This window comes from Schistocerca americana, chromosome 2, assembly GCF_021461395.2.
Source record: "Schistocerca americana isolate TAMUIC-IGC-003095 chromosome 2, iqSchAmer2.1, whole genome shotgun sequence".
In the NCBI taxonomy this organism is placed as follows: Eukaryota; Metazoa; Arthropoda; class Insecta; order Orthoptera; family Acrididae; genus Schistocerca; species Schistocerca americana.
Genome location: NC_060120.1, coordinates 386,065,205 through 386,093,172, shown reverse-complemented (window position 1 = coordinate 386,093,172; position 27,968 = coordinate 386,065,205). Strand labels below are relative to the sequence as shown.

The 27,968-nt window shown below is 39.8% G+C and overlaps 1 protein-coding gene across 1 annotated transcript in view; it reads right to left on the bottom strand.

Annotated features, from left to right (window-relative positions):
• The window catches only part of LOC124595348 (POC1 centriolar protein homolog A-like), a 132,773-nt gene that overhangs the window by 55,879 nt on the left and 48,926 nt on the right, over window positions 1–27,968 (bottom strand). Inside the window, exons 3-4 of the mRNA XM_047134062.1 lie at window positions 23,011–23,210; window positions 7,679–7,798 (exon numbers count right to left, since the gene is read on the bottom strand). Of these exons, the coding sequence (XP_046990018.1) occupies window positions 7,679–7,798; window positions 23,011–23,210 (320 nt within the window). The remainder of the gene's footprint in view (window positions 1–7,678; window positions 7,799–23,010; window positions 23,211–27,968) is intronic.

The window sequence follows — 27,968 nt, the reverse complement described above, 5'->3', positions numbered from 1 at the left end:
CTACTGAACCACAATTATGTGTGTGCAAGACAAACGTGTATCGAACGGATGATCGGCGCGGGCAGGTAGTTGCCGAGCCCGCCTAAGAAGTTACGTGTCCAGCTCAAGGAATAAACGCACCATACTCCGTACGACATCAAACATTATTGTGTGAACATTTGAATGTTGTTGAAAGAAGAGAAGAGACAATTACTTATTCATTCATTCTCTTACTTTCGTAAGGTCCAGACAGTTGTCTTGTTAAACTTGGAGATATCTGTGGACCGTATTTATGGAAAAATGAATGTGATAGTTTCTGATGGACCGGAAGGCGTCGAGCTTACGAAAACTGTTATGTGTGATGAAAATACAGTGAGACTGAGTTCAAAGTATTCTCAAGTGTATGGAGTTATTTTAAAAGTATAAAAAATTCCTCCAGAGTAGCATTTTATCTTTGGAAAAGAAGCTGTGCAGGACATCGCAGCTGGCTATCCTGAAAAGAACACATCTGAAGCAACTCCCAGAAAGTTCGATAGCCAAGGGGGAGTGAGAGTCTTGCACACCAGTACCACACTGCCACCCTTAATCACCAGAAACTGCCAGACCATCTTGTCTTATGTTTGTCAGACCTCTGTAGAAAACTCTGGTACAAGACCTGCCCAAAGCACCCACCCAGCACTTCCTACTCCAATCCTATCACGGGAATATCTCTTCCTATTAGAGGTCATATACCAGCTCTGCTGCCATTTCTGCACAGCATTTTATATGGACAATCACCTGAATGAATAGTCACTGTCAACCTCTACCTAAGAGCAGAGCTGACTACCCAGTGTTGGAGCACACTGCTTACCAAAACATGCTACATTTCAATGGCTACATCATGAACGTGCCATACTGATCCCCCAACTCAACACCAGCTCCTCTGAATTATGTGAATGGGAATTGTTCTTGCAGCACATCTTTGACCTCATACCTCTCCTGGCCTATCTCCCCCTGCCCCAGTTGGATGCCACCTCCACTGTTGCCTTGTGACCCTCAACTTTGATAATCCTTCTCTCATACTCACTATTTTAGAAGTATGTTACTTTCAAAAGGCATACATGGCGCAATATACCACCAAAGAATCGCCCATAAAATAAAAATTGACAATCACACATGAAATAAAGAGAGTGGCAGCTGAAGGCATCAAGAAACCATGAAAAATCTGTCTATCACTTAGACTAGCAATTTGCTAATGCCTGTCATGTCAGTTTTGCATTTCAATGTCTTTAAGCTTCTCATGACACAACAATAGCGTTGCACATATTCACTAACTGATCAATTTAACTGCAAAGCGTTCAGCAGCTAGTTTTATTATGTGTACTGAATTATAATGCATAATTTGTCATCTACAAAATTGTACACTATTTCTACTGATATCAGCCCATCCCAATTACATGGAATAATAGAAGGAATGGCATTTGTAATACCTGACAATTACCTTTGCTGTAATTAACATTCTAATTCATTTGCCAAGAATATTAATTTCTTTGTTGAGTAGATGAGGTATGGCAAACTTGAGGGACTTAATGTGACATAAGGATTTATACTGTGCTCCATGTAGCAAAGACATTGGCATGACATTTAGATATGGATGCCAATGTGTGTCATCATGGAGTACCTGAGGCTGGATCACTTCTCCATTAGCCTGACCCACGTCTAGTGGGTCCTCAAGATTTATGTATATGTATTCACTAAATTTCCATTTACTAAATAGCACTTCATGTGGGCTAAGTAAGAATACTTCCACATGGACATCTCATGGCAATTACAATGTGAACATCTACAACAAAAAAATGCATTATTTCAGTCACATTTATGTACATTATCTTGTGAGCATGTGTAACTGGTCCCACAAACTCATCCTCAGATCATCCCATCCACAAGAAAAGAAAGATCAACCTGACAATACAGTTGGGGCATACATATATCTTACAGTACCCTCTTGATTAATAATGAGATTTCAGATTTTGAGGAAAAAGCAAAGAGGGTAAGCCTATTGTTTGGCAATAGGTAGCCGAGTTATACGAATGCATAGTTTCACAGCGATATGTACTGATGAAATTCTCTTGAGCTTCCAACCGAATCAAGTGGTTTAAAATCCATGAACTTCTGGCTGAGTTTTGGTTGTTGTTGCTGCCATCCTTATATAATCGCACTGCCTTTCTTGAAGTCTCTAATGCCCGCTCCCTTCCCCATGAACCATGGACCTTGCCGTTGGTGGGGAGGCTTGTGTGCCTCAGCGATACAGATGGCCGTACCGTAGGTGCAACCACAACGGAGGGGTATCTGTTGAGAGGCCAGACAAACGTGTGGTTCCTGAAGAGGTGCCAGGAGCCTTTTCAGTAGTTGCAGGGGCAACAGTCTGGATGATTGACTGACCTGGCCTTGCAACATTATCCAAAACGGCCTTGCTGTGTTGGTACTATGAACGGCTGAAAGCAAGGGAAAACTACGGCCGTAATTTTTCCCGAGGGCATGCAGCTTTACTGTATGGATAAATGATGATGGCGTCCTCTTGGGTAAAATATTCCGGAGGTAAAATAGTCCCCCATTCGGATCTCCGGGTGGGGATTACTCAGGAGGACGTCGTTATCAGGAAAAAGAAAACTGGCCTTCTATGGATTGGAGTGTGGAATGTCAGAACCCTTAACCGGGCAAGTGGATTAGAAAATTTAAAAAGGGAAATGGATAGGTTAAAGTTAGATATAGTGGAAATTAGTGAAGTTCGGTGGCAGGAGGAACAAGACTTCTGGTCAGGTGAACACAGGGTTATAAATACAAAATCAAATAGGGGAAATGCAGGAGTAGGTTTAATAATGAATAAAAAGTAGGAGTACGGGTAAGCTACTACAAACAGCATAGTGAATGCATTATTGTGGCCAAGATAGACATGAAGCCCATGCCTACTACAGTAGTACAAGTTTATAAGCCAACTAGCTCTGCAGATGATGATGAAATTGAAGAAATGTATGATGAGATAAAAGAAATTATTCAGGTAGTGAAGGGAGACGAAAATTAATAGTCATGGGTGACTGGAATTCGAGAGTAGGAAAAGAGAGAGAAGGAAACGTAGTAGGTGAATATGGATTGGGGCTAAGAAACGAAAGAGGAAGCCACCTGGTAGAGTTTTGCACAGAGCACAACTTAATCATAGCTAACACTTGGGTCACGAATCATGAAAGAAGGTTGTATACATGGAAGAATCTTGGAGATACTAAAAGGTATCAGATAGATTATATAATGGTAAGACAGAGATTTAGGAACCAGGTTTTAAATTGTAAGACATTTCCAGGGGCAGATGTGGACTCTGACCACAATCTATTGGTTATGAACTGTAGATTAAAACTGAAGAAACTGCAAAAAGGTGGCAATTTAAGGAGATGGGACCTGGATAAACTGAAAGAACCAGAGGTTGTACAGAGTTTCAGGGAGAGCACAAGGGAACAATTGACAGGAATGGGGGAAAGAAGTACAGTAGAAGAAGAATGGGTAACTCTAAGGGATGAAGTAGTGAAGGCAGCAGAGGATCAAGTAGGTAAAAAGACGAGGGCTAGTAGAAATCCTTGGGTAACAGAAGAAATATTGAACTTAATTGACGAAAGGAGAAAATACAAAAATGCAGTGAATGAAGCAGGCAAAAAGGAATACAGACGTCTCAAAAATGAGATCGACAGGAAGTGCAAAATGGCTAAGCAGGGATGGCTAGAGGACAAATGTAAGGATGTAGAGGCTCATCTCACTAGGGGTAAGATAGATACTGCCTACAGGAAAATTAAAGAGGCCTTTGGAGAAAAGAGAACAACTTGTATGAATATCAAGAGCTCAGATGGAAACCCAGTTCTAAGCAAAGAAGGGAAAGCAGAAAGGTGGAAGGAGTATATAGAGGGTCTATACAAGGGTGATGTACTTGAGGGCAATATTATGGCAATGGAAGAGGATGTAGATGAAGATGAAATGGGAGATAAAATACTGCGTGAAGAGTTTGACAAAGCACTGAAAGACCTGAGTCGAAACAAGGCCCCGGGAGTAGAAAACATTCCATTAGAACTACTGATGGCCTTGGGAGAGCCAGTCCTGACGAAACTCTACCATCTGGTGAACAAGAGGTATGAGACAGGCGAAATACCGTCAGACCTCAAGAAGAATATAACAATTCCCAATCCCAAAGAAAGCAGGTGTTGACAGATGTGAAAATTACCAAACAATCAGTTTAATAAGTCACAGCTGTAAAATACTAACACAAATTCTTTACAGACTAATGGAAAAACTGGTAGAAGCCGACCTCGGGGAAGATCAGTTTGGATTCCGTAGAAATATTGGAATACCTGAAGAAATACTGACCTTACGACTTATCTTAGAAGAAAGATTACGGAAAGGCAAACCTACATTTCTAGCATTTGTAGACTTAGAGAAAGCTTTTGACAATGTTGACTGGAATACTCTCTTTCAAATTCTGAAGGTGGCAGGTATAAAATACAGGGCGCGAAAGGCTATTTACAATTTGTACAGAAATCAGATGGCAATTATAAGAGTCGAGGGACATGAAAGGGAAGCAGTGGTTGGGAAAGGAGTGAGACAGGGTTGTAGCCTCTCCCCGATGTTATTCAATCTGTATATTGAGCAAGCAGTAAAAGAATCAAAAGAAAAATTCGGAGTAAGTATTAAAATCCATGGAGAAGAAACAAAAACTTTGAGGTTCGCCGATGACATTGTAATTCTATCAGAGACAGCAAAGGACTTGGAAGAGCAATTGAAGGGAATGGACAGTGTCTTGAAAGTAGGATATAAGATGAACATCAACAAAAGCAAAACGAGGATAATGGAATGTAGTCGGATTAAGTCGGGTGATGCTGAGGGAATTAGATTAAGAAATGAGACACTTAAAGTAGTAAAGGATTTTTGCTATTTGGGGAGCAAAATAACTGATGATGGTCGAAGTAGAGAAGATATAAAATGTAGACTGGCAATGGCAAGGAAAGCGTTTCTGAAGAAGAGAAATTTGTTAACATCAAGTATAGATTTAAGTGTCAGGAAGTCGTTTCTGAAAGTATTCGTATGGAGTGTAGCCATGTATGGAAGTGAAACGTGGACGATAAATAGTTTGGACAAGAAGAGAATAAAAACTTTTGAAATGTGGTGTTACAGAAGAATGCTGAAGATTAGATGGGTAGATTACATAACTAATGATGAAGTATTGAATAGAATTGGGGAGAAGAGGAGTTTGTGGCACCACTTGACAAGAAGAAGGGACCGGTTGGTAGGACATGTTCTGAGGCATCAAGGGATCACAAATTTAGCATTGGAGGGCAGCGTGGAGGGTAAAAATCGTAGAGGGAGACCAAGAGATGAATACACTAAGCAGATTCAGAAGGATGTAGGTTGCAGTAAGTATTGGGAGATGAAGAAGCTTGCACAGAATAGGGTAGCATGGAGAGCTGCATCAAACCAGTCTCAGGACTGAAGACAACAACAACAACAACAATGCCCGCTCCAGCACCACAACAGGTAATGTTTTCATTATGTGCACACTTCAACAACTAAGCTGTGCTTAGCTATAGGCTGCCATCTTTATTGAGGGTGATGCACCAATTTTTTACCTCTATTGCTTTTTTAACTACGCTAGTCCAGAAATTACCAGTCCGTCTAATAACTGACATCTCTTTGAATGCAATACTATGTCCGTTTTCTAGAGCATGCTCTACTACTACTGCTGGTTTCTCAGGGTACCAAAAGTGAAAGCAACTCTCATGTTCTACATAGAGCTGTTCAATAGAATGCACAGTCTGTCCAACATAAAACTGTCCACACTCGCATGCTACTTTACATTCTCCTGGTGTTCTGAGGCCTACATCGTCTTTCTCTGGCCTCATGACTTATCAAATTTTTTTCGGACCCCGGAAGACAGAAACGATTTTATGCCTCTTTGTGAGCTGGCTAATGTTTCCTGTTACTAAGCAACAGACTGGCAAAAATGTATGCTTCTTTGAGTCGTCCTTGGGGTCCTTTGGCTTCCCTGTTTTCAGAAAGATGGCTTGTGAAAGCTGGCAATTGTTGTAGCCGTTTTAACTGAATACTTTTTGTAAGTGTCTCAGTTCCTTCCAGAGGTTTTCAACGTCCGAGATTGGCTTTGCTCAATGGACCAACATCCTCAGAATAGAATGTTTTAGTGACAGATGTTAGCGCACAGATATCAGCCTGTGTGCGTGGGTTTCCGGTGGCATTGTGGCTGACACATACATCTGCTGTATGGCAGACGAGGACATCAAAGAAAGGAATGGCACCACCAGTCTCTACCTACATTGTGAACGTGATGTTATGGATATTGTTGATGTGGTTCAAGAATTCTCCCAGCTTTTCACACCCATGAGACCAGAAAATGAACATATTGTCGACGTAACAACAAAAGCGACTAGGCTTTGCAGGTGCTGTGTCGAGGCACTGGAGTGGACACCAGCTACGTCACAGAAGGCAGTGCAGCAATTTCATTGAAGTGATGTAACTGACTCACATTTGACTGCTATGGATTAACATACACATTTCAAGAAGTTGTCATTTCTTCACCTTAATTTAATTTCCTGTCCACCTCCTTTTAATTTACATCACTACATACTCAAGTCACCTCACTAGAGACACTTTTATTGTTTGGCAATTGCTTCAATATGGGCTGAAGTTTCCAAAACATGCAGTCAGTCTGCCAATAGGATAACATCACTGTAATGGATTATGCCTTAATAAAGAAAGAAAAGGAAGACAGAAAATGAGAACAGTGCAAAGAACAAAATCTCTACTGAAAATTACTTGCAGTAACAATTTACAAATGAAAACAAAAAGTAAATTATGTTTTGACACATTCGGTAGAATGAGAAAGGGGAGTATTTAAAAAACGAAAAAAAAAATTATAAAAATAACTGGTAGAAATGAAATGACTGTACGGCTGTACTGGCTGAGAGACCCCACAGCATGGTTGGATATCCACAAGGTGCAAGTCTAGTTTCTATGTGACGGCACCTGGCGACTGGTGCATCTTTGTGATAAAGTTGAGATGAAATGATTATGACAGCACAAACATCCAGTCCCTGAGTGAAGAAAATCTCTGAATCAGCCAGGAATCAAACCCAAGGTCCCACGATCTACAGGCAGCTGTACCAATCACCAGACTGTGAGTTGCAGACATTACTGGTGTAAGAATTTGATAACAAACCACATGGAATGACATAAGAGGGGTACCTCATTTAGAAAAGAAATGCCATTTTACACTAGAAAAAAAAAAGAATAACTTCAAAGAATTACCACACCCACGCATTACACAGAATAGCCTAACACCTTGATTACTGTATAATGAGCATTAACATATGTTGGATATTGAAGTCTTCCTGGAACTGACTGTATAATTATTTTGAGGTATAAAAACATTTTGCAACTTACGTCTAAGTGGCCAATTCAGATCGCAGGATGTAATAAATATAACAATTAAGTGTAATTTTTTCTGCTATGCACTGTACAGAGTATATCCCAATGAAACCAACTAATTAAGGTTTCTAAACTATAACAATAATAAGAGAACACAGAAAAAGGAAACATCTGCTAGTGTATTTACTTCTACATATTTGCTGTCAAATACAGTATTTCTACAGCTGCCCTAATGAGATACACTTACTTGGCAGTCCTGTCCACCAGATGCAAAATATTCTCCAGTTGCAGAAAATGTGACAGCTGTCACAGCTCCTTCATGCCCCTGAAGTGTGTATGCAGGCCGACCTTCTAATAAGTCAAGCACCTACAAAGTTAAACATGATTAAACCAAATGTTTCTATCAATAGGATAACTCATTTGAAAAAAAAAAAAAAAAACACGTAAAATTATTAGAAACAATTGTTGGCCAGTAATTACATTCAAGAGGCAAATATTTGGCACTGCCAATAGGTAAATATAAAAGAACACAACAATATCTTAGCTTTTGGACCTATTATTGCCTTCCTTGGTGACAAGAGAAAGGAGTCATTTTAAAAAAAGAAATGTATCTATCACTTGTATGAAATATTTTGCCAACAGAAGGTAAGTAATAGCCAACAACTCTATCTCTTAATTTAAAAAAATGAGCATTTATGAACCTCCGAGACAGAATACTTGTTCACAAAATTTAATGAAAAAATGTCTGATTGTAATAAATTATAGATGCACACAAAATTTACTCTAAGTGGTTCAATAAATACGACAACCAAAGGAACAATGAAAAGTCCTACTTGGAATATCAACAACATTATGAAAAGCCACAAAAAGCACCATAAAGATGAAATGTTGATTTGCGGACAGGCATGACGAAAATATGAGCATGTGGTGAGGAAAGAGGAATCAGTGCCACCCGGTGGAGCATTTAGGGTCTCGATGTTGTGTGACTGGGTTGTAAGGCGCTGCATCAGGAGGATGTATGGAAAGGGAGAAGTGGAAAATGGAAAGCAGAAAGCAGAGGAGTACAGAAAGGGAAAAAATTGGTGGATGTGCTAGATGAGAACAGTGCATAATGAAGATGAGGGAAGACTAATCATGGGTAGGTGACAGGAGAAGGGACAGAAACAGTTGGGTGGAGGGTGTGAGGACAGTAGGATTTAATAGGTTGAGGCTGGAATGATCTCAGAAATGGAGAATGTATTGTAAGGGTAACTCCCATCAGCGCAGTTCAGACAAGCTGTGGTGGAGAGGAGGATCCAGATGGCCTGGGTCATAAAGCCGCATTGAAATCAGGCACATTATGTTCAGCTGCATGTTGTACGACAGGGTGACCTACTTTGCTCATGGTCACATTTTGGAGGAGGCCATTCAATCTGGTGAACATACCAATATAAAAAACTGAGCAACGATTGCAGCACAGCTGGTGTATGACATAGCTGCTTTCACAGGTTGCCCAGGCTCTGATGGGGTAGTATAACCCTGTGACAGGACTGGGTGGGTGGATTGGGCAGGATACTGGCCAAGGGAGCTCTCTTCCCTGCAGATATGCCATCACCAGGTGGCTACGATGTATGGGAGGGATTTTTTGTGTCATCCCTTCCATACTACAAAAATCCCTCAAATACAGCCAGGCTATGCAGATACGGCATGTCTGCAGAGATCCCTTGCCCAGTATACAGGTGGTCTCACGAAGGCCTACAAAGACATCACTATCCTCTAGACCTAGTCCACAAACATATTTATCAAGCTATACCCCTACATACCCTAAATCCTCACCCCATCCCCCAGCACCAGCTACAAAGAAGCACTCCCTCAATCACCCAGTACCATCCTGGACTGGAACAACTGAAGCACATCCTTTATCAGGGCTTTGATTATCTACCATCTTGCACTGAAATCAGGGACATCCTACCAAAGATCCTCCCCATCCCTAGTCTTCCATGGCCTACCCAACCTCCACAACATCTCAGTCCATTACTAATGCTAGTCCTAATCCTAACACTCTGCCACAGGGATCATAATCCTGTGGAAGACCCAAGTGCGGGACCTGTCCAATTCACCCATCCAGCATTTTCCTTTCCAGTCCTGTCACTGGCTTGTAGTAACCCATCAGAAGCCGGGCAACCTGTGAAAGCAGCCATGTCATATACCAGCTCTGCTATAATCATTGCACAGTTTTTTTTATTGGTATGACTACCAACCAGCTGTTCACCAGGATGAATGGCCATCTACAAACTGTGGCCATGATGAAAGTAAATCACCTTGTGGCGCAACACGCAGATCAACATAACATGCTCGATTTCAATGCTGCCTCATGACATGAGTCATCTGGATCCTCCCCTCCACCACCAGCTTTCCTGAACTGTGCAGATGGGAGATATTCTTACAACAGACTCTTTGCTCCCGAGATCATCCCGGCCTCAACCTGCAGTAACCTACTGTCCACACACCTTCCATCCAACTGTTTCCACTTCCTCTGTCAGCTCCACAAAATTCGCCTCCACTCACCCCCATTGTGCACTGTTCTCTGCTAGCACACCCACTGGGTTTTTCTCCTTCTCTGCTCCTTTCCTTTTGCTCCCCAATTTCCCCCATCTCCCTTCCCACACAGCCTCCTGATGCAGTGCCTGGCAGCCCTGTCCTACCACCTTAAGACACTTCATGCTCTGCCAGGCAGCACTGATGCATCTTCTCCCACCCATACCTTGCTATCCATCTCACTTGCCTGCCCACTCTAGATTGTTGCTCCCATTCAGTGTGTTTTAACTGCAGTATGACCAGTGCAGCCAAAGATAGTGGTTGTGTGTGTGTGTGTGTGTGTGTGTGTGTGTGTGTGTGTGTGTGTGTGTGTGTGTGTGTGTGCGTGCGCGTGCGCGCTTGCTTGTGTGAATATGAGTGCATTCTTCTTTTATGAAGAATGTTTTTCCTGAAAGCTCTTGTGTAACTGTCTTTTCGTCATGCTTGTCTCCATCTCTCAACATCTCATCTTTACAGTGAGTAGCAATTTATCCTTTTCATACTATTGAATAACTATGTGCATTTCCTTGTTAGTTCAAATTAAAATGATTCCTACTTAAGAATGTGTAAAAGTAGAAGCAGACAAGACCTCTAGGGCGAAAAGCTTAATTGTAGCAGTTTCTTCATTGTGCCTATCTGTGACTCTTCTCTACATGCTGCGTAGCAATCTATCCTTTTCACAATAAATATGTAAAATACATGGCACTAAAACTTCATCTGTTTTTCTATGTTACGGAAGTTACACATGGAAGATATTCACAGTTAACACAGAAGCTAAACATTTGTTAAGTACACACAATATTTTGTTCCACTAAAGTTACAAAACAATGCTTCTGTGAACTTAACACTGATCTAAGTGCTGACGAGAACTAAATCACAATATTCCGCTATATTAGTTTCTAGGATATAGTGGCAATCCGTCATAGATTCAGTGCATAAATCAATGTACTCTCAGTCCTAAAATGTAAGAACTACTTCTACATGAACTTACTTAAAAACAAATCATCATCAATCTCACCAGTGTTCCTATGACTGTAAAGTATAAGAACCAGTTAATGTCTCCAGAAATGCCTGAGGTATCAATACTTTTTTGGATGAACATTACAAGTTGTCCTAATCCACAACTGTTGACACAGTTAGTAAATTCATAATGTTTGAAAACACTTTAGCTTGGAAATGGAGGAAACAACAGCAGTGTGTGCTGTGGAGGAGGGGGGAGGGGGGGGGGGCAGGGATACTGTCTCTCTAAAATATTAATACCTTGGGAAGAATTCTGTTTTACTGTGAATGTAAATCTGCACAGTGGCGGCTCATGCAAAATTTTACCGCAACTTGCAATGGGGTGGCCTAAGGCCATTTGACTTACATGGGTAGTAATCATAACTAAACTGAATACATTAATTGTACTTATATAAATTGAACTCTTTAGATATATTTAAATTTCATAATTAATTATTTAAAACAGCTTGGAAAAAAAATTGTAGCAACAGAAATAGGACCTAAGCCAATGAATTGCCAGTCTGTGCACTTGACCACTCGAATACGGGCCTCGTTCCAGAGCCGTTGCTTGAAAATCTCTCATACTCTGCACCTAAATCTTTACTAAAACTGAATGCTATTAACGTGTTTATGCGTCCAGTCCTGCCGACCCTCTCACTGCTGCGGATGAGTTACTTCCATATCTCAGTGCATAATATCCACCAGATGTAATAACCAATAACTTGAGAAACAAATGAGATATTGTTCTGCTCTCAATTTTAAATAAAATTTTATATTAATCTACATTTCATACACAGTAATGTACAGGGTAAAATCAACTGTATGCAAAATTTATGCAACACATTTTTACCTCAGCAAACTCTTTGAATTTTAGTGCAATGCTTTACTTAATTTGATGTTGCACAGTAACGATGACAATAATGAAAAGAAATTCAGTCCTTTATCAAGGAAAGATACCAAACTGTAAGATGTGAGAAGATCAAGTTTCTTCACTGAACAGCATTCTTAAAATCAGATGATAAGTATTTCACTGAGGCTGGAATGTCTTATCTCAGCACAGATAACAGCATTAGGTGAGCATACAGTGGCAACAAAGCCAGTCTCAGCACAGAATTTAGAGAGCACATCTGCACCAGTGGAATGGTTAAATTTTATAATTAATATTTTACACTGTGTGGAAAAAAATTGATGTTAGCAGAGGGATTCAAACCTGGCCCAAACAATTGCCAGTCGCTGCACTTTACCACTGGGCTATGGCACCATGCGTCAGCTGCTCCTCTAAAATTCATCACACTCTATACCTGCACAATACTTTACATGCTGTGATCAAAGAAAAATAGTGATCTAGTGCTGTGAGCAACACAGCACCGTCAGTGCCAGCAAAGGTAAAGTCACATCAGGGAATGCGCAATTAAAAACTGACAGCTGCATCACTTCTCTGATTTGATCATAAGGCGGCTGGCGCATAATTTCAACACCTGACGCTCATTTCTAGTTATCATGGACAGAGCAGTACAAAACACGTTTTTATCTGTTTTACTTGCATACCAGCACACATTCGATGAGAACTGGCATAATTTTAGTGTGATTTCCAGCTTGCATTTGAAGAGAATTGGCATAATTTTAGTGTCATTTCTGTATTGCTTTCAAAGAGAAACGGTATAGTTTTAGTGCAATATTTACAGAGTACTGTAGCACATTAGCATGTGATCACCAGCTTATACTAAATCTGCATATACGATGATTAATTTAGAAAATTATAAGAGGGTGTCTTACAAGATTAAGGACACTTACTGACGTAGTGTAGGTGATGCGCTTCGTTGCCTCAAGCTATGTACATACAAAACTATACATTGCGAATTTATGTAAATTTAAGAGAAAGCGGGGAGGGTTAATTTTGACAAGATAACATGTGTCAATGTTACAAGACACTCCAACTGGGGTTGGGATTCAGAGGCAAGAGGGCGAATTTGTGCCTTATGGAACCAGATATTGTTGTTATGTGGATTCAGCTAGTTGCAGTTGCTTTTCAGATAGGACACTGTGTGATAAAAAATGCAATAGTATTACTTTAACAATTTATATGTGGAACGGAAACATGACTCTGAGGATTGTGGAAGAATTACCCAAATTTTAAGCACTGTAGCATTACGCCACATGTTTGTTTAACACCAACTAGATTATGATTACATGTGTGTCAACTGAAGAGAGTAGTTTTTCCAATGTGTAGACCTGTAGGAATTCCCTTCCATATATCTTGATACCTCATATCTGGAACTAAGGATGGAATCTGGAATGATATGGAGAATTGAGACTGACTTCAGAACTTTGAAAATTTAATGGCTTTAACATCACAAATTTTTTTCAGTATAAACATAATGGTGGTACATACAGAGAACCACAGAGGAAGTAGGTAAGTTACATTGCTACCTAGCTAGATGGTTGGTTGAGTGGTTACAAAATTACAATCAGTGCATAACTTCAAAAGGATTCAGAGATCTACATCGGAAATCGTTATGTTCCAATGACTTATCGGCATACTGGCAACATTTGTATTTGAATCAACAGCTTTCTACACAGTGTTACAATCAGCCAACAGACTTTAGTCAGGCAACAGAGGCTATATTTCTTCTCCCTCTTTCTTCTATTTCAACCATCCATGGACTGTGTGAAGTAATCTCCTCATGATACTGTGTGATGCAGTTATTGGTCTCTTCCTGAAAACACCCAACTTTCTAACCTTGTTACAAAAATGGCCCGTCTATAATTTATGCCTTTGTAATGTTGATTTCACTTCCCTGAACTGATGGATTTGTGTTTGAGATTTTTGTCAAAATGGTCAATTACTTTAGTTTTAGACAGTCTTTTTCGACTCTTTCAAACCTAGTGACCATAAAACAAAATTCTCCTTTTCCGGAGAGCATCAGATGATTTTTCAGTTGGGTGTAGATTTCCTCATTAATTCTTTTTGTGTGTGGAGTCCCAAGCTTTCTTAGGCCGAATATCTTCCTTAGGACCTTCCTTTCTTTTTTTCTCCAACTCTTCAATTTCTCCCTTTTTGTTGAGGATGTAACACTAAGCTGCAGAAAGTCACTCCAGTTTTAAGACAGTGTTGTAATGTTGTATTTCTATTTTTACTGAGAGTGATTTTTTATTGTAAATGTCCTTTGTTAATTGATAAGCCATATCCATTTTCTTTGCTCTTTATTTGCTGCTTTATCTAGACCATTTGGCTGTGTTATTTTCCTTAAGTACTTAAATTTATTCACTCTGTTGATTCTACCATATTTTGTGCTTAGGTATATTGGAGCATTGTTAATGTTTGTTACGAATTTTGTCTTCTCAAAAGAAATTTGTAATCCAGCCTATTCTGTCTTCTCTCCAAACAGGTTGATTTGTTAAATTGCTGTATCAACATTTTTGAAAAATATTGCAACATCATGTGCTAAGGTTAGACAGTTCAGTTTAACGTTCAAGCTTTTATATCCCAATCAGATTTCTTGGGTTTCTTTTTGCTGAAGAGTAAGATTCCATTACCTTTTCCAAAATGCAACTGAAGAACAAAGGGGAAAAGCCATCAACTTCCCTTACACCGGATATCCCCACCCCCCCTCCCCTCCCAATGGTTCTGAATTTCTGCATGGTATTTTACTTTGGACTTTGCTTGTATCAATGTTTCTGTAACTGCAGTATAACCTCGCCTTCACATTCCCGGAATTAGCGTTTCCCGCCATTTACGAGATTTTCATTGTTTCGGTCAAATTTCCTCTGCCCACAATGTTAATTTGTACCCAATTTTAAATTAACATATTTACAATTTCCCCAAGATTTACGCATTACAAAAAAATGTTCGTGGAGAACAAAATGACACTGGCATGATGTTGACCATTCAGTATTGTTTGTAAATATTACATGGTTAAGTTTCTTGACACCAGGGCACTCTACTCAGCGGATCTGAACCGGTAAATGTGTAAAAGTTGGAACAATTCATGCCGTATCTACTGCCACTACCAAGCTGATGGGAGTAACTAGATTCGTTTGAGTATAGATATCATGACCAATCACAATCATTCCAAACTGTCTCTACTGCGTAAACGCAGTTGTGTGATTGTTGTGATCATTGTGACACCTTTTTCAAACCATAATTAACGTGTTTCGGCATTTGGCCTCCTGTAGTGGTAGTTGACACCGTCATTCACTTTGCAGTGCTCAAATGTTTTTATAAATGTAGGCTTCCACAGCCATTGTCACAGTCAATATTTTTTTCTTTTTTTTCTGTATTTGTGACCACATTGTCAATACGTAAAACTACCGATGTTTTGGTCACTGTTGCAAGTGACCTCCTTCAGGGTTTTTTGTTTACTGCTGAATGAGAAAGCTTTGTTTCTTATGTACCTGCAGACGTGGCTGTTATCCAATTTTGATAGGCTGTTAAGGATGGAGGAGAGGGATGTTAGAAGTTCTTTATTGGTGTTTTTATTATTCCTTTTCATTTGTGGAAATCCAACATTTTGATTGGTGTTTGCATTACTGCTTGTGGTTGGTGTAAAGAGGCGAATGGGAAACCAGGCAGCAGTTTTGATATGGCATTGTTTTCCTGTCTTCTAGTACCGGCTGAGGCGTGCCAGTGCTCTACGTGCCTGCGGTCTCTGCAGTCTCCCGCGTGCCCGTGTGTATTGCTTCATGTGAGCTGCCGTCCCGTCATGCTGCTATTGCTGGCAGCCAAGACATCGTAAGTTGGTACCCACCTTCCCTGTCCACGTTGGCAGGTCACATGGCTATTTCTTATTTCCTCTCTAATCTTTCTCCTTAAAGTACGAGGCTGTTTTGTCAGTATGCGAGCTTCACCAAAATCAATATGTTTGTCACACTCATCCTGGTGTTCTGCCACCACTGAATTGGTGTGTTGTTTTAGTCAGATTTATCTATCGTAATTTTTCCCGAGGGCATGCAGCTTTACTGTATGGTTAAATGATGATGGCGTCCTCTTGGGTAAAATATTCCGGAGGTAAAATAGTTCCCCATTCGGATCTCCGGGCGGGGACTACTCAAGAGGACGTCGTTATCAGGAGAAAGAAAACTGGCGTTCTACAGATCAAAGTTAATCGGACAGATAGGTTAGAAAATTTAAAAAGGGAAATGGATAGGTTAAAGTTAGATATAGTGGGAATTAGCAAAGTTCGTTGGCAGGAGGAACAAGACTTCTGGTCAGGTGAACACAGGGTTATAAACACAAAATCAAATAGGGGAAATGCAGGAGTAGGTTTAATAATGAATAAAAAAACAGGAATGCGGGTAAGCTACTACAAACAGCATAGTGAACGCCTTATTGTGGCCAAGATAGACACGAAGCCCACGACTACTATAGTAGTACAAGTTATTACGCCAACTAGCTCAGCAGATGACGAAGAAATTGAAGATATGTATGATGAGACAAAAGAAATTATTCAGATAGTGAAGGGAGACGAAAATTTAATAGTCATGGGTGACTGGAATTCGAGAGTAGGAAAAGAGAGAGAAGGAAACGTAGTAGGTGAAAATGGATTGGGGCTAAGAAATGAAAGAGGAAGCCGCCTGGTAGAGTTTTGCACAGAGCACAACTTAATCACAGCTAACACTTGGTTCAAGAATCATAAAAGAAGGCGGTATACATGGAAGAAACCTGGAGATACTGACAGGTTTCAGATAGATTATATAATGGTAAGACAGAGATTTAGGAACCAGGTTTTAAATTGTAAGACATTTCCAGGGGCAGATGTGGACTCTGACCACAATCTATTGGTTATGAACTGTAGATTAAAACTGAAGAAACTGCAAAAAGGTGGCAATTTAAGGAGATGGGACCTGGATAAACTGACTAAACTAGAGGTTGTACAGAGTCTCAGGGAGAGCATAAGGGAACAATTGACAAGTATGGGGGAAAGAAATACAGTAGAAGAAGAATGGATAGCTTTGAGGGATGAAGTAGTGAAGGCAGCAGAGGATCAAGTAGGTATAAAGACGAGGGCTAGTAGAAATCCTTGGGTAACAGAAGAAATATTGAACTTAATTGACAAAAGAAGAAAATACAAAAATACAGTAAATGAAGCAGGCAAAAAGGAATACAGACGTCTCAAAAATGAGATCGACAGGAAGTGCAAAATGGCTAAGCAGGGATGGCTAGAGGACAAATGTAAGGATGTAGAGGCTTATCTCACTAGGGGTAAGATAGATACTGCCTACAGGAAAATTAAAGAGGCCTTTGGAGAAAAGAGAAGCACTTGTATAAATATCAAGAGCTCAGATGGGAACCCAGTTCTAAGCAAAGAAGGGAAAGCAGAAAGGTGGAAGAAGTATATAGAGGGTCTATACAAGGGTGATGTACTTGAGGGCAATATTATGGCAATGGAAGAGGATGTAGATGAAGATGAAATGGGAGATATGATACTGCGTGAAGAGTTTGACAAAGCACTGAAAGACCTAAGTCGAAACAAGGCCTCAGGAGTAGACAACGGTCCATTAGAGCTACTGACAGCCTTGGGAGAGCCAGTCCTGACAAAACTCTACCATCTGGTGAGCAAGATGTATGAGACAGGCGAAATAACCTCAAACTTCAAGAAGAATATAATAATTCCAATCCCAAAGAAAGCAGGTGTTGACATATGTGAAAATTACCAAACTATAGGTTTAATAAGTCACGGCTGCAAAATACTAACACGAATTCTTTACAGACGAATGGAAGAACTGGGAGAAGCCGACCTCAGGGAAGATCAGTTTGGACTCCGTAGAAATGTTGGAACACGCGAGACAATACTGACCCTACGGCTTATCATAGAAGCTAGATTAAGGAAAGGCAAACCTATGTTTCTAGCATTTGTAGACTTAGAGAAAGCTTTTGACAATGTTGACTGGAATACTCTCTCTCAAATTCTGAAGGTGGCAAGGGTAAAATACAGGGAGCGAATGGCTATTTACAATTTGTACAGAAACCATATGGCAATTATAAGAGTCGAGGGACATGAAAGAGAAGCAGTGGTTGGGAAGGGAGTGAGACAGGGTTGTAGCCTCTCTCCGATGTTATTCAATCTGTATATTTAGCAAGCAGTAAAGGAAACAAAAGAAAAATTCGGAGTAGGTATTAAAATCCATGGAGAAGAAATAAAAACTTTGAGGTTCGCCGATGACATTGTAATTCTGTCAGAGACAGCAAAGGACTTGGAAGACCAGTTGAACGAAATGGACAGTGTCTTGAAAGGAGGATATAGGATGAACATCAACAAAAGCAAAACGAGGATAATGGAATGTAGTCGAATTAAGTTGGGTGATGCTGAGGGAATTAGATTAGGAAATGAGACACTTAAAGTAGTAAAGGAGTTTTGCTATATGGGGAGCAAAATAACTGATGATGGTCGAAGTAGAGAAGATATAAAATGTAGACTGGCAATGGCAAGGAAAGCGATTCTGAAGAAGAGAAATTTGTTAACATCGAGTATAGATTTAAATGTCAGGAAGTCGTTTCTGAAAGTATTTGTATGGAGTGCAGCCATGTATGGAAGTGAAACGCTGATGATAAATAGTTTGGACAAGAAGAGAATAGAAGCTTTCGAAATGTGGTGCTACAGAAGAATGCTGAAGATTAGATGGGTAGATCACATAACTAATGAGGAGGTATTGAACAGAATTGGGGAGAAGAGGAGTTTGTGGCACAACTTGAGTAGAAAAAGGGATTGGTTGGTAGGACATGTTCTGAGGCATCAAGGGATCACTGGAGGGCAGCGTGGAGGGTAAAAATCGTAGAGGGAGACCAAGAGAAGAATACATTAAGCAGATTCAGAAGGATGTAGGCTGCAGTACGAACTGGGAGATGAAGCAGTTTGCACAGGATAAAGTAGCATGGAGAGCTGCATCAAACCAGTCTCAAGACTGAAGACAACAACAACAACAACAATCTCTCGTGTGCTGATGGGTCATCCCGTCTCGCCTATATACACACCTGATTTTGTAAACTCCAGCTGCATGTAGTTTTTCCACTCCATTTTTCGTTGTGCAAAGAACATTTTTTATTCTGTTGCTGCTTCAGAAAATTGGCTTGATACCTGCCCGGCAAAGAATTCTGCCCACCTGTTCAGTGATACTTTGAACATATGGTAACACAGTGATGTTTTGTGCTTCCTTCAGCTCTCCTCTATTGCCTTCATTCTTTTTTGCCGTAGTTTTTCCTATTAGTTTCATCCAATAACCATTGGCACCAAAAATGGGCTTGATGTTTTGTAGTTCACCCTTTAGATGCTCCTGATCGTTGATCCTGTAAGCCCTCTTGGTTAAAGGGTGCAGACAGATTTCTTCTGCGTAGGGTGGTGATGAGAGGAGGCATGTAGGTACCTATCAGTACTTGTTGGCTTCCTATATACCCTATGGCGCAGTTTTCCATCAGGCTTTCTGTGAACTTTCGATTCACCGATTTACACCAATCACAAGCAATAATGCGGACACCAATCAAAACAACTTTCCTACTTCTCAGACAATTATCAGTTCCAGTTACATCAGCAGTTTCTATTAGATAATAAACCTTTATTAGATAATAAAGACATTCCTGACAAGTCTTTTCGTGCCTTTTATGTACATATGTCATACGTAAAGTGCGAAAATGATGGGGGGTATCCTGTAAGTACCTTTTACAGCTTAAAACATTATTTTCCACATTTTACACCGTTTTTTGAAGTCCTTTGAAAAGTGTTAAAGTGGGGTTTCACTGCATTGCCAATTATTTATTTACTTGTTTATTTTTTTGCCTGTGCCGAATTCTTGTAGTGTATTGAAGACTGGTTCTCTGCCTATGGCTGTGTGAGCTTTCTTAAAGAATAGTTCCACACAATCAGTTTCAAATTTATATGCTGTCCAACGAAATACTGGTCCTTTCTAAATCCCCCTTGGTATTTACTGAACTGGTGATCTAACTGCTCTTCCAAACAATTCTGGAGGGTCTTGGATAGGATTTTGTACATAACAGCCCCTAAAGAAATTCATGTGTAGTTGTTAACATTGGACTTATTTACTTTCTTGTGTAAAGGATTTACGAGAATGTGTTCTGATCCTTCTGGAATTTTCTCAGTTTCCCGAAAGTTTTTGAAGTTTTTCAATTATCTCCACATTTCCGCAACAACTGAATCCTCTCCAGGAGCCTTATTATTTTTGAGTCCTTTATATTCTGAATTTCAGTTTTATCCTCTCCAGGAGCCTTGTTATTTTTGAGTCCTTTATATTCTGAATTTCAGTTTTATCTGGTGGCTCTTAATTTGGGAAAACGCTTTCAGGTTCTACTCTGTCAAAAGATACCACTGGTTTCACAGTCGACAAATTTCTCGAAGTTCTCTGCTAATAATTCATAGTTTCTTTATTATTAAAGGCTAAGTCTTCCTCTTTTAAATTGCAGACTTGGCAGCTGACTCTTCATTAATTTAGCTTTCTAGGTTTTATAAATTTTTTTGTGTTGTTTTTCCGGAAGTCATCTTCAATATCACGTGGAGGAGACTTTTTAGAATTTCTCTTAGCGGATCTCAAAATTTTTGCCCTTTGCTTTCTTTGGTTTATGAATTGCATGTAATCAACTTCTTTGCAGAATACCATCTTTCCCATGCTCTCAATCTTTCCTTCTAAGCTACCATCACAGTCTTGATTCCACCTTGCGTGTTTTTTATTTTTTCTTTTTCCAATGGAGATGTTTCCTTGGCAGTATATACTGTTTTGGTACTGATGCTTTTCCGATCACTAGTATCTAAATTGTTTAATTTTTTCTGGAATACTTCTTCATTGTTTTGTAATTTCTATCAGTCAGTCTCAAATATTTTATTCCTCTACCACCTAGTCTTGCACTGGGGATTAAATTTTACCTTAACTGTCATGAAGTAATAGTCTTTTTCAATATTTACTCCTTTCTTCGCCTTTACATTCATCATTTCTTTAATATTTCTACTTGAAACTGCAACATCATCAATTTGGAAGTCTCCAAAATTTGGATTTGGTGATTTCCAAGCTTCTTGTTTTCTGAGGAGCTTTTTGATATAAGTGAACATCATTTTTTAAGTTGAAAGTTTTGCACAGGCTGATCAGTCTCTTGCATTTTCTATTGGTTCTTTTATGTGCTGGGTAGTCTCAGACGATTTTGCAAAAGATTTTCTCTTTCTCAATTTGAGGTTTAAAATATCTTAGCAATATTCCGACACTTTGACTTGATACTTTGGATACTTCATTTCCTAAGGGTTTCCAAAATTATTCACCTTATTTGGGTTCTTCCTATTGTCTTAATTTACAGGAGCATGGCAGGCAATCAGCGTGTAACTTTGTTTCCACACCATAATGTTTCAAGAGATTGTCTTCTGAAGGAGAATAAAAATGTATGAAGGACTTCACCACTTTACAACATATGGCAAATGCCATACCCTTATGTTGAATATCTTCTCCTTTAAAACTGCAATAGTTCTCATATTACACAGTATTGTCATCCTTTAACAATGTTTCCTGCAATGCCAAAATACAAGAAAGTATTTTGTTTTGCATCTGAATTCTAACAAGGGGTTTTCAGAATGCTCAGACTCATTCTTGAATGCTGGTTTGGCGTATCCATAATCCACAAGACTAACTGTGTTGCCTAAAGTGACAGAGGATCCCTTATCAGGACACCTCCTGATGTAGTTCTTTCTTGAGATGTTTCCACCATGCATTCCAAGGTTACTTGAACTTCGAAAGGGGGATATGAATTTCTTAATTCATTCTTAAAACTGGAATGAAAGTTCCAGAGTCTGTTAGAGCTATTTTACCTCACTCACATCTATCACTATCAGGTGAGGATGCCGCCACCCCACCCCCTCCTCCCCCATACATCTATCACTATCGGGTGAGGATGCTGCCCCCCTTCTGCCCCTCTCTGCCACCTGGGACATTTTTATTATTATGACCACTACCACCACTTATCACTCTGATAAAACCTAGTGCTCACCACAACTTAACACATCAGTAGTTAAAAAGAGAGCTTAAGAGTTCAGTAAAGCAGTTAACAGTGAAAATTTAAGTTGGACCAGGGTGTTTTTTCCAATACCTTGCTTGTTGAGGTTTAGGTCTAGTCATGGTAAGGTTTTAAGCTGACACACAATCCAGTCTGGGTACTTTCACATATAAAGCTTTGTAAGGTCCCACTTGTTTTCCACATTTTCCTATCATTGTCAAGAAATCTCAAGCACAAAACATTGTAAGGTTTTATTATAATTTGTATATGCTACTCTACAGCCAAGTGAAAAGTAAATTATTTCTATCTCTATTTGACAGAGTTTAATACTTACTTAAAACCTAATTCCATGTTGACTCACTAGATAAAATTCAGATAATGCTAAACCTCAAACAATATCACTGATTAGCTTACCATTACAATTAGACTCATTACGATCCAAAAATGATACAGCCATTATGAGATTTTCACTCTGCAGCGGAGTGTGCGCATATATGAAACTTCATGGCAGTTAAAAACTGTGTGCCGGACTGAGACTCGAACTCGGGACCTTTGCCTTTCGCGGGCAAGTGCTCTACCAACTGAGCTACCCACGCACGACTCACGACCTGTCCTCACAGCTTTAATTTCGCCAGTACCTCGTCTCCTGCCTTCCAAACTTCACAGAAGCTCTTCTGCGAACCTTGCAGAACTAGCACTCCTGGAAGAAGGGATATTCCAGAGATATGGCTTAGCCACAGCCTGGGGGATGTTTCCAGAATGAGATTTTCACTCTGCAGCTGTGACGACGGGTCGTGAGTCGTGCTTGGGTAGCTCAGTTGGTAGAGCACTTGTCCGCGAAAGGCAAAGGTCCCGAGTTCAAGTCTCGGTCCATGACACAGTTTTAATCTGCCAGGAAGTTTCATGATACAGCCATACTGAAAACTGTGCGACCTTTACTGGCAACAATGTTAATTGTGCAGTGTAAAAGCAAGGATAGAAAATCTATCTTGAAAATTTGACATTAATAATCCTAGCATATGATTAGAAAGTTATTCACTTGCCATCATCGTGGAATCTGCAGAAGCAGTAAGAATATAGTTCCCATTTGGATGAAAAGCCAGTTTGTTTACAGCTCCAGAGTGACATTTATAATTCTGTAGAAGCTTGTATGTTCGTATATCATACAGTTTCACACCACTGTTTGTGAGTCCAACAGCAAAATACATTCCTGATGGATGAAATTCTATGTTCAATCCCGAATCTGTAAAAAGTAATATTAAATTTGTGACAGCGTTCCATGAGGTGTATTTCTGTAAATAAATAATTTATTATTATGCAGGGAATAGGTTGTCTTATTGAAAATCTGTACTGTCAGATTTGCACTATTCTGGACACTTGATGTATGTGAGGATTATGGTTGTTGCCATAGATTACTAAACTGTGAAGAGAATGGGATGCTCAACAAAACTCTTACATGAATTTTTATCATCTTACAAAGAGCAGAAAACTGTACAGTAGGAAAGGATATTTGTCTGTTAAGCAGAGCTATAATATGCAAAATTGAGGAAACAAATCAGTCATACCCTTTCAAAGGAACCATCCCACCATTTGCCTTAATTCTGAAAAGATGGCAGGATCAATGTTACAACACATTCCAATGAGCAGAGAAGGAATCCTGCAAGACTCAAGAGAGGAGTTTGGTGTTAGATAGCATCAGGATTGTAGAATTGGAAGAGGTGGGCGTTTTGAGAGAGAGAGAGAGAGAGAAAGGATGCTGGGAAAAAGTGGTAAACAAACAGTACATGTAGTGGAATGTAAAGTGCAGTAGATCAGTGATAGGAGATTTTCACGTAAATTGGGAACAAAACAGAATGGAAGAGAAAAAGAAGAGTTCTGCTGCTCAGTAGCAGTCATGGGAGATGGGTGGCCTAGCAGCTATAGGAAACATCAGATTCACGATATCAGGTCACAACTTCTGTGACACCAAGTAGTAAGCCTTGAGAAAAATGTGTAAAGCCTTTAGTGAGGATGATCAAGTGCTGACAGATGGGGGAGCTGAAAACAGTCTTGCTATAAATGTAATACGTAGTTCACAGGGTGGCCAGAAACAGTCTGAAAAGCTTGTAAGAATGTTGCAGGGGAGGTTGTGCTGAGAAATATTTGTTAAGAAAAATATTTGATGTGTTGCACCATTTTGGAGTTATTTAGTGCTGAATTTAGACAATCAGGTCACTGAGCATGAAATTCAAGGACTTGCACAGATGTCTGTGGATCTGTGAATTACTACTTGTTGAAATATTACAATATAAATTTTGCCTTTTTCAGAAGTGATAAATTTAAGCTAGGTGAGCAAAAGCTACATTTGTTTCATCTGAGGAAACCAAACGAAGAACACATTTGGCAATGCTTTCTCTGGCAGGCTGCTTGAAATAGCGCAAGCAATGACCTAATGGGCTAACTTCAATGCTAAATAATGCAAACGATGCAACATATCAAATGTTTTTCTGAACAATTGTTTCTCGGCACAGCCTCTCCTGCAACACCCTTACAAGCTTTTCAGAATGTTTCTGACCACCCTTCCTGTGTTACTTGACCAAACTACGAGCAGCTACTTGCGTTTGTGGAGGTCCTATGGCGCAATGAGTAGGCCTGTGTTAACCCTGCTGTAAAGCAAGTAAACACAAAGCTGAGAGGATTTCTTTGGATGCAAGATTTCATATTGGTGCAGTTCCAGTGGATACTATTGGAAGATATACTCATGGTCTAAACTTGAAGACGAGGGTTAAAGACAAGTTAGCAAGTCCATTAGTAGAAAGCATAAGGGGTTCCTTCAGCACATAGGCAAATCCTAGAGGTTATTGGGATTTGGTCAGATAACTGTTTTATGTTAAATTCATAATTTACACAGAAGGTAATAAAAGAAATTAAACTGACATATATCTAGTTCATTAAATAAGAGAAGAGGTAAAGGGGAAAATCAACTTGCTAACTTGCTAAAAAAATAAAGTACATGAGTTGTCAGTTTGGAATGTTATACGGGAGGATGAAATAGAAGGCGGGCTATCATGAGAACACATTCCCAGCAACAAGGCATTGGAAAACCCTTGAGTTCTGCAATAAATTTTAGCTAGCAATGAGAAATACACTGTATGCACAGAGAAGGAAGGAAGATATTCTTGGAAAAGGCCCGGAGACACGAGAACAAACCAACTGGATGATGATGATGATGATGATAATAATAATAATAAAATACCAAACAGTTAAATATTATATATTTACGAACATACAATGAGCATACCTCACATTCTTTTACACAATCAAAGTATTCCTCCATGGCATACAAAGCTTTCTTATTAAGCAAGTTTTATAGAAAATTCATGTAAGTTTTTAATGAATTAGTGCATGCTTCTGGGTTGGGTTGGGTTGATTTGGTGGAAAAGACCAACCAGCGAGGTCATCGATCTTATTGGATTAGGAAAGGATGGAGATGGAAGTCGGCCATGCCCTTTCAAAGGAACCACCCCAGCATTTGCCTGAAGCAGTTTAGGAAAATCACAGAAAACCTAAATCACAATGGCTGGACATGTGATTGAACGCTCGTCCTCCCGAATGCGAGTCCAGTGTGCTAACCACTGCACCACCTTGCTCTGTACGCTTCTGGTGGTAGCGCATTACACAACTTAACTGGAAGGAATACACCTTCCAGTTAAGTTGTGTAATGCGCTACCACCAGAAGCATACAGAGCAAGGTGGTGCAGCGGTTAGCACACTGGACTCGCATTCGGGAGGACGACCGTTCAATCACACGTCCAGCCATTGTGATCCTTGCTTGGTCTTGGTCAATCTTTCCTTTTTGACATGCATTGTGATAATGAAATGATTGATTTAATTTGTAGTTCTCCTGGTTTTATTGTGTATACTGGACATCTGAGAGTAAATAAAGACACCCAGTTTCCTGCAGGATATACTGTTCTTGAAAACACATGCTACACATCTGATAGCCTTTTTCTGCCACATAATCCCTCTTTTCGCCCCACTGCATCAATGCAGTATACAGTATATTATGTGGCTATTAAAAAATGCATAATAGGAGCTAAGCATAATGTTTTCACTCGCATATGCTCTAATTTTATGTAACAAGTATATGACTCTTGATAATTTAGTGTATACAAAATCTGTGTGGAGTTTCCAAGTTAATTTGGAATCCAAGTGTACACTCAGAAGTTTAACAGATATACAATCATCGTCGGTACTGCAAAAACTAAAAATTACACTTTTAGTTTTATTCTGATTTATAGCTAATTCACTGTCCTTGTTCCTTTAGGTCCTCCATGTCATTTCAGTTGCAATGAAGGTAGTATCATCAGCCTAGAAAACAGATTCACATAGGATGATACTACGTAGGTCATTGAAATAAACTGTAAAATATAAAGGTCCTAGCATGAAACCTTGACACACGCCTCTACAGCTTATATTATTAAAGTGTACCTTCTGCTTTCTACTGTCGAGAAAACAATTATACAAGAGTTAGGTCTGAATCTCCAAGACCGTAGCAACCAAGTTTATCTATTAGAATCCAATGACTTACAAGAGAGAAATGCTTTGCACAAGTCAATCAGTAGGGCATCAGCAAATAATTTTTTTTCAGAGGCACTGAATATTTTTGAAACAACATTTTCAACAGTTTTCAGTGTTCCATTAAAGGTGAAATTCTTATTAATACGTGCACTGTTCAACTATTTTTGAAAGTATTGGCACAAGAGAAATTTGACAGTAATTATCAACACTGGATATGTCTCCTTTTTTATGTAGAGGGACAATTATGTTATCTTTAAGCAGACTGGAAAAGTACAACCCATAAAAATCCAATTTATTAGTACACAAAGTTGTTGCAGTATAATGTACGAGGTGCATTCAAGTTCTAAGGCCTTCGATTTTTTTTCTAATTAACTACTCACCCGAAATCGATGAAACTGGCGTTACTTCTCGATATAATCGCCCTGCAGACGTACACATTTTTCACAACGCTGACGCCATGATTCCATGGCAGCAGCGAAGGCTTCTTTAGGAGTCTGTTTTGACCACAGGAAAATCGCTGAGGCAATAGCAGCATGGCTGGTGAATGTGCGGCCACGGAGAGTGTCTTTCATTGTTGGAAAAAGCCAAAAGTCACTAGGAGTCAGGTCAGGTGAGTAGGGAGCATGAGGAATCACTTCAAAGTTGTTATCACGAAGAAACTGTTGCGTAACGTTAGCTCGATGTGCGGGTGCGTTGTCTTGGTGAAACAGCACACCCGCAGCCCTTCCCGGACGTTTCTGTTGCAGTGCAGGAAGGAATTTGTCCTTCAAAACATTTTTGTAGGATGCACCTGTTACCGTAGTGCCCTTTGGAACGCAATGGGTAAAGATTACGCCCTCGCTGTCCCAGAACATGGACACCATCATTTTTTCAGCACTGGCGGTTACCCACCTGGATGACACTTTTCGCATTTTCAGCTCGTCATGCAGGATTGTGTGCACAGAACCCACAGAAATGCCAACTCTGGAGGCGATCTGTTCAACAGTCATTCGGCGATCCCCCAAAACAATTCTCTCCACTTTCTCGATCATGTCGTCAGACCGGCTTGTGTGAGCCCGAGGTTGTTTTGGTTTGTTGTCACACGATGTTCTGCCTTCATTAAACTGTCGCACCCACGAACGCACTTTCGACACACCCATAACTCCATCACAACATGTCTCCTTCAACTGTCGATGAATTTCAATTGGTTTCACACCACACAAATTCAGAAAACAAATGATTGCACGCTGTTCAAGTAAGGAAAACGTCGCCATTTTAAGTATGTAAAACAGTTCTCATTCTCGCCGCCGGTGGTAAAATTCCATCTGCCATATGGTGCTGCCATCTCTGGGACGTATTGACAATGAACGCGGCCTCATTTTAAAACGATGCGCATGTTTCTATCTCCTTCCAGTCCGCAGAAATAAAAATCGGAGGCCTTAGAACTTGAATCCACCTCGTA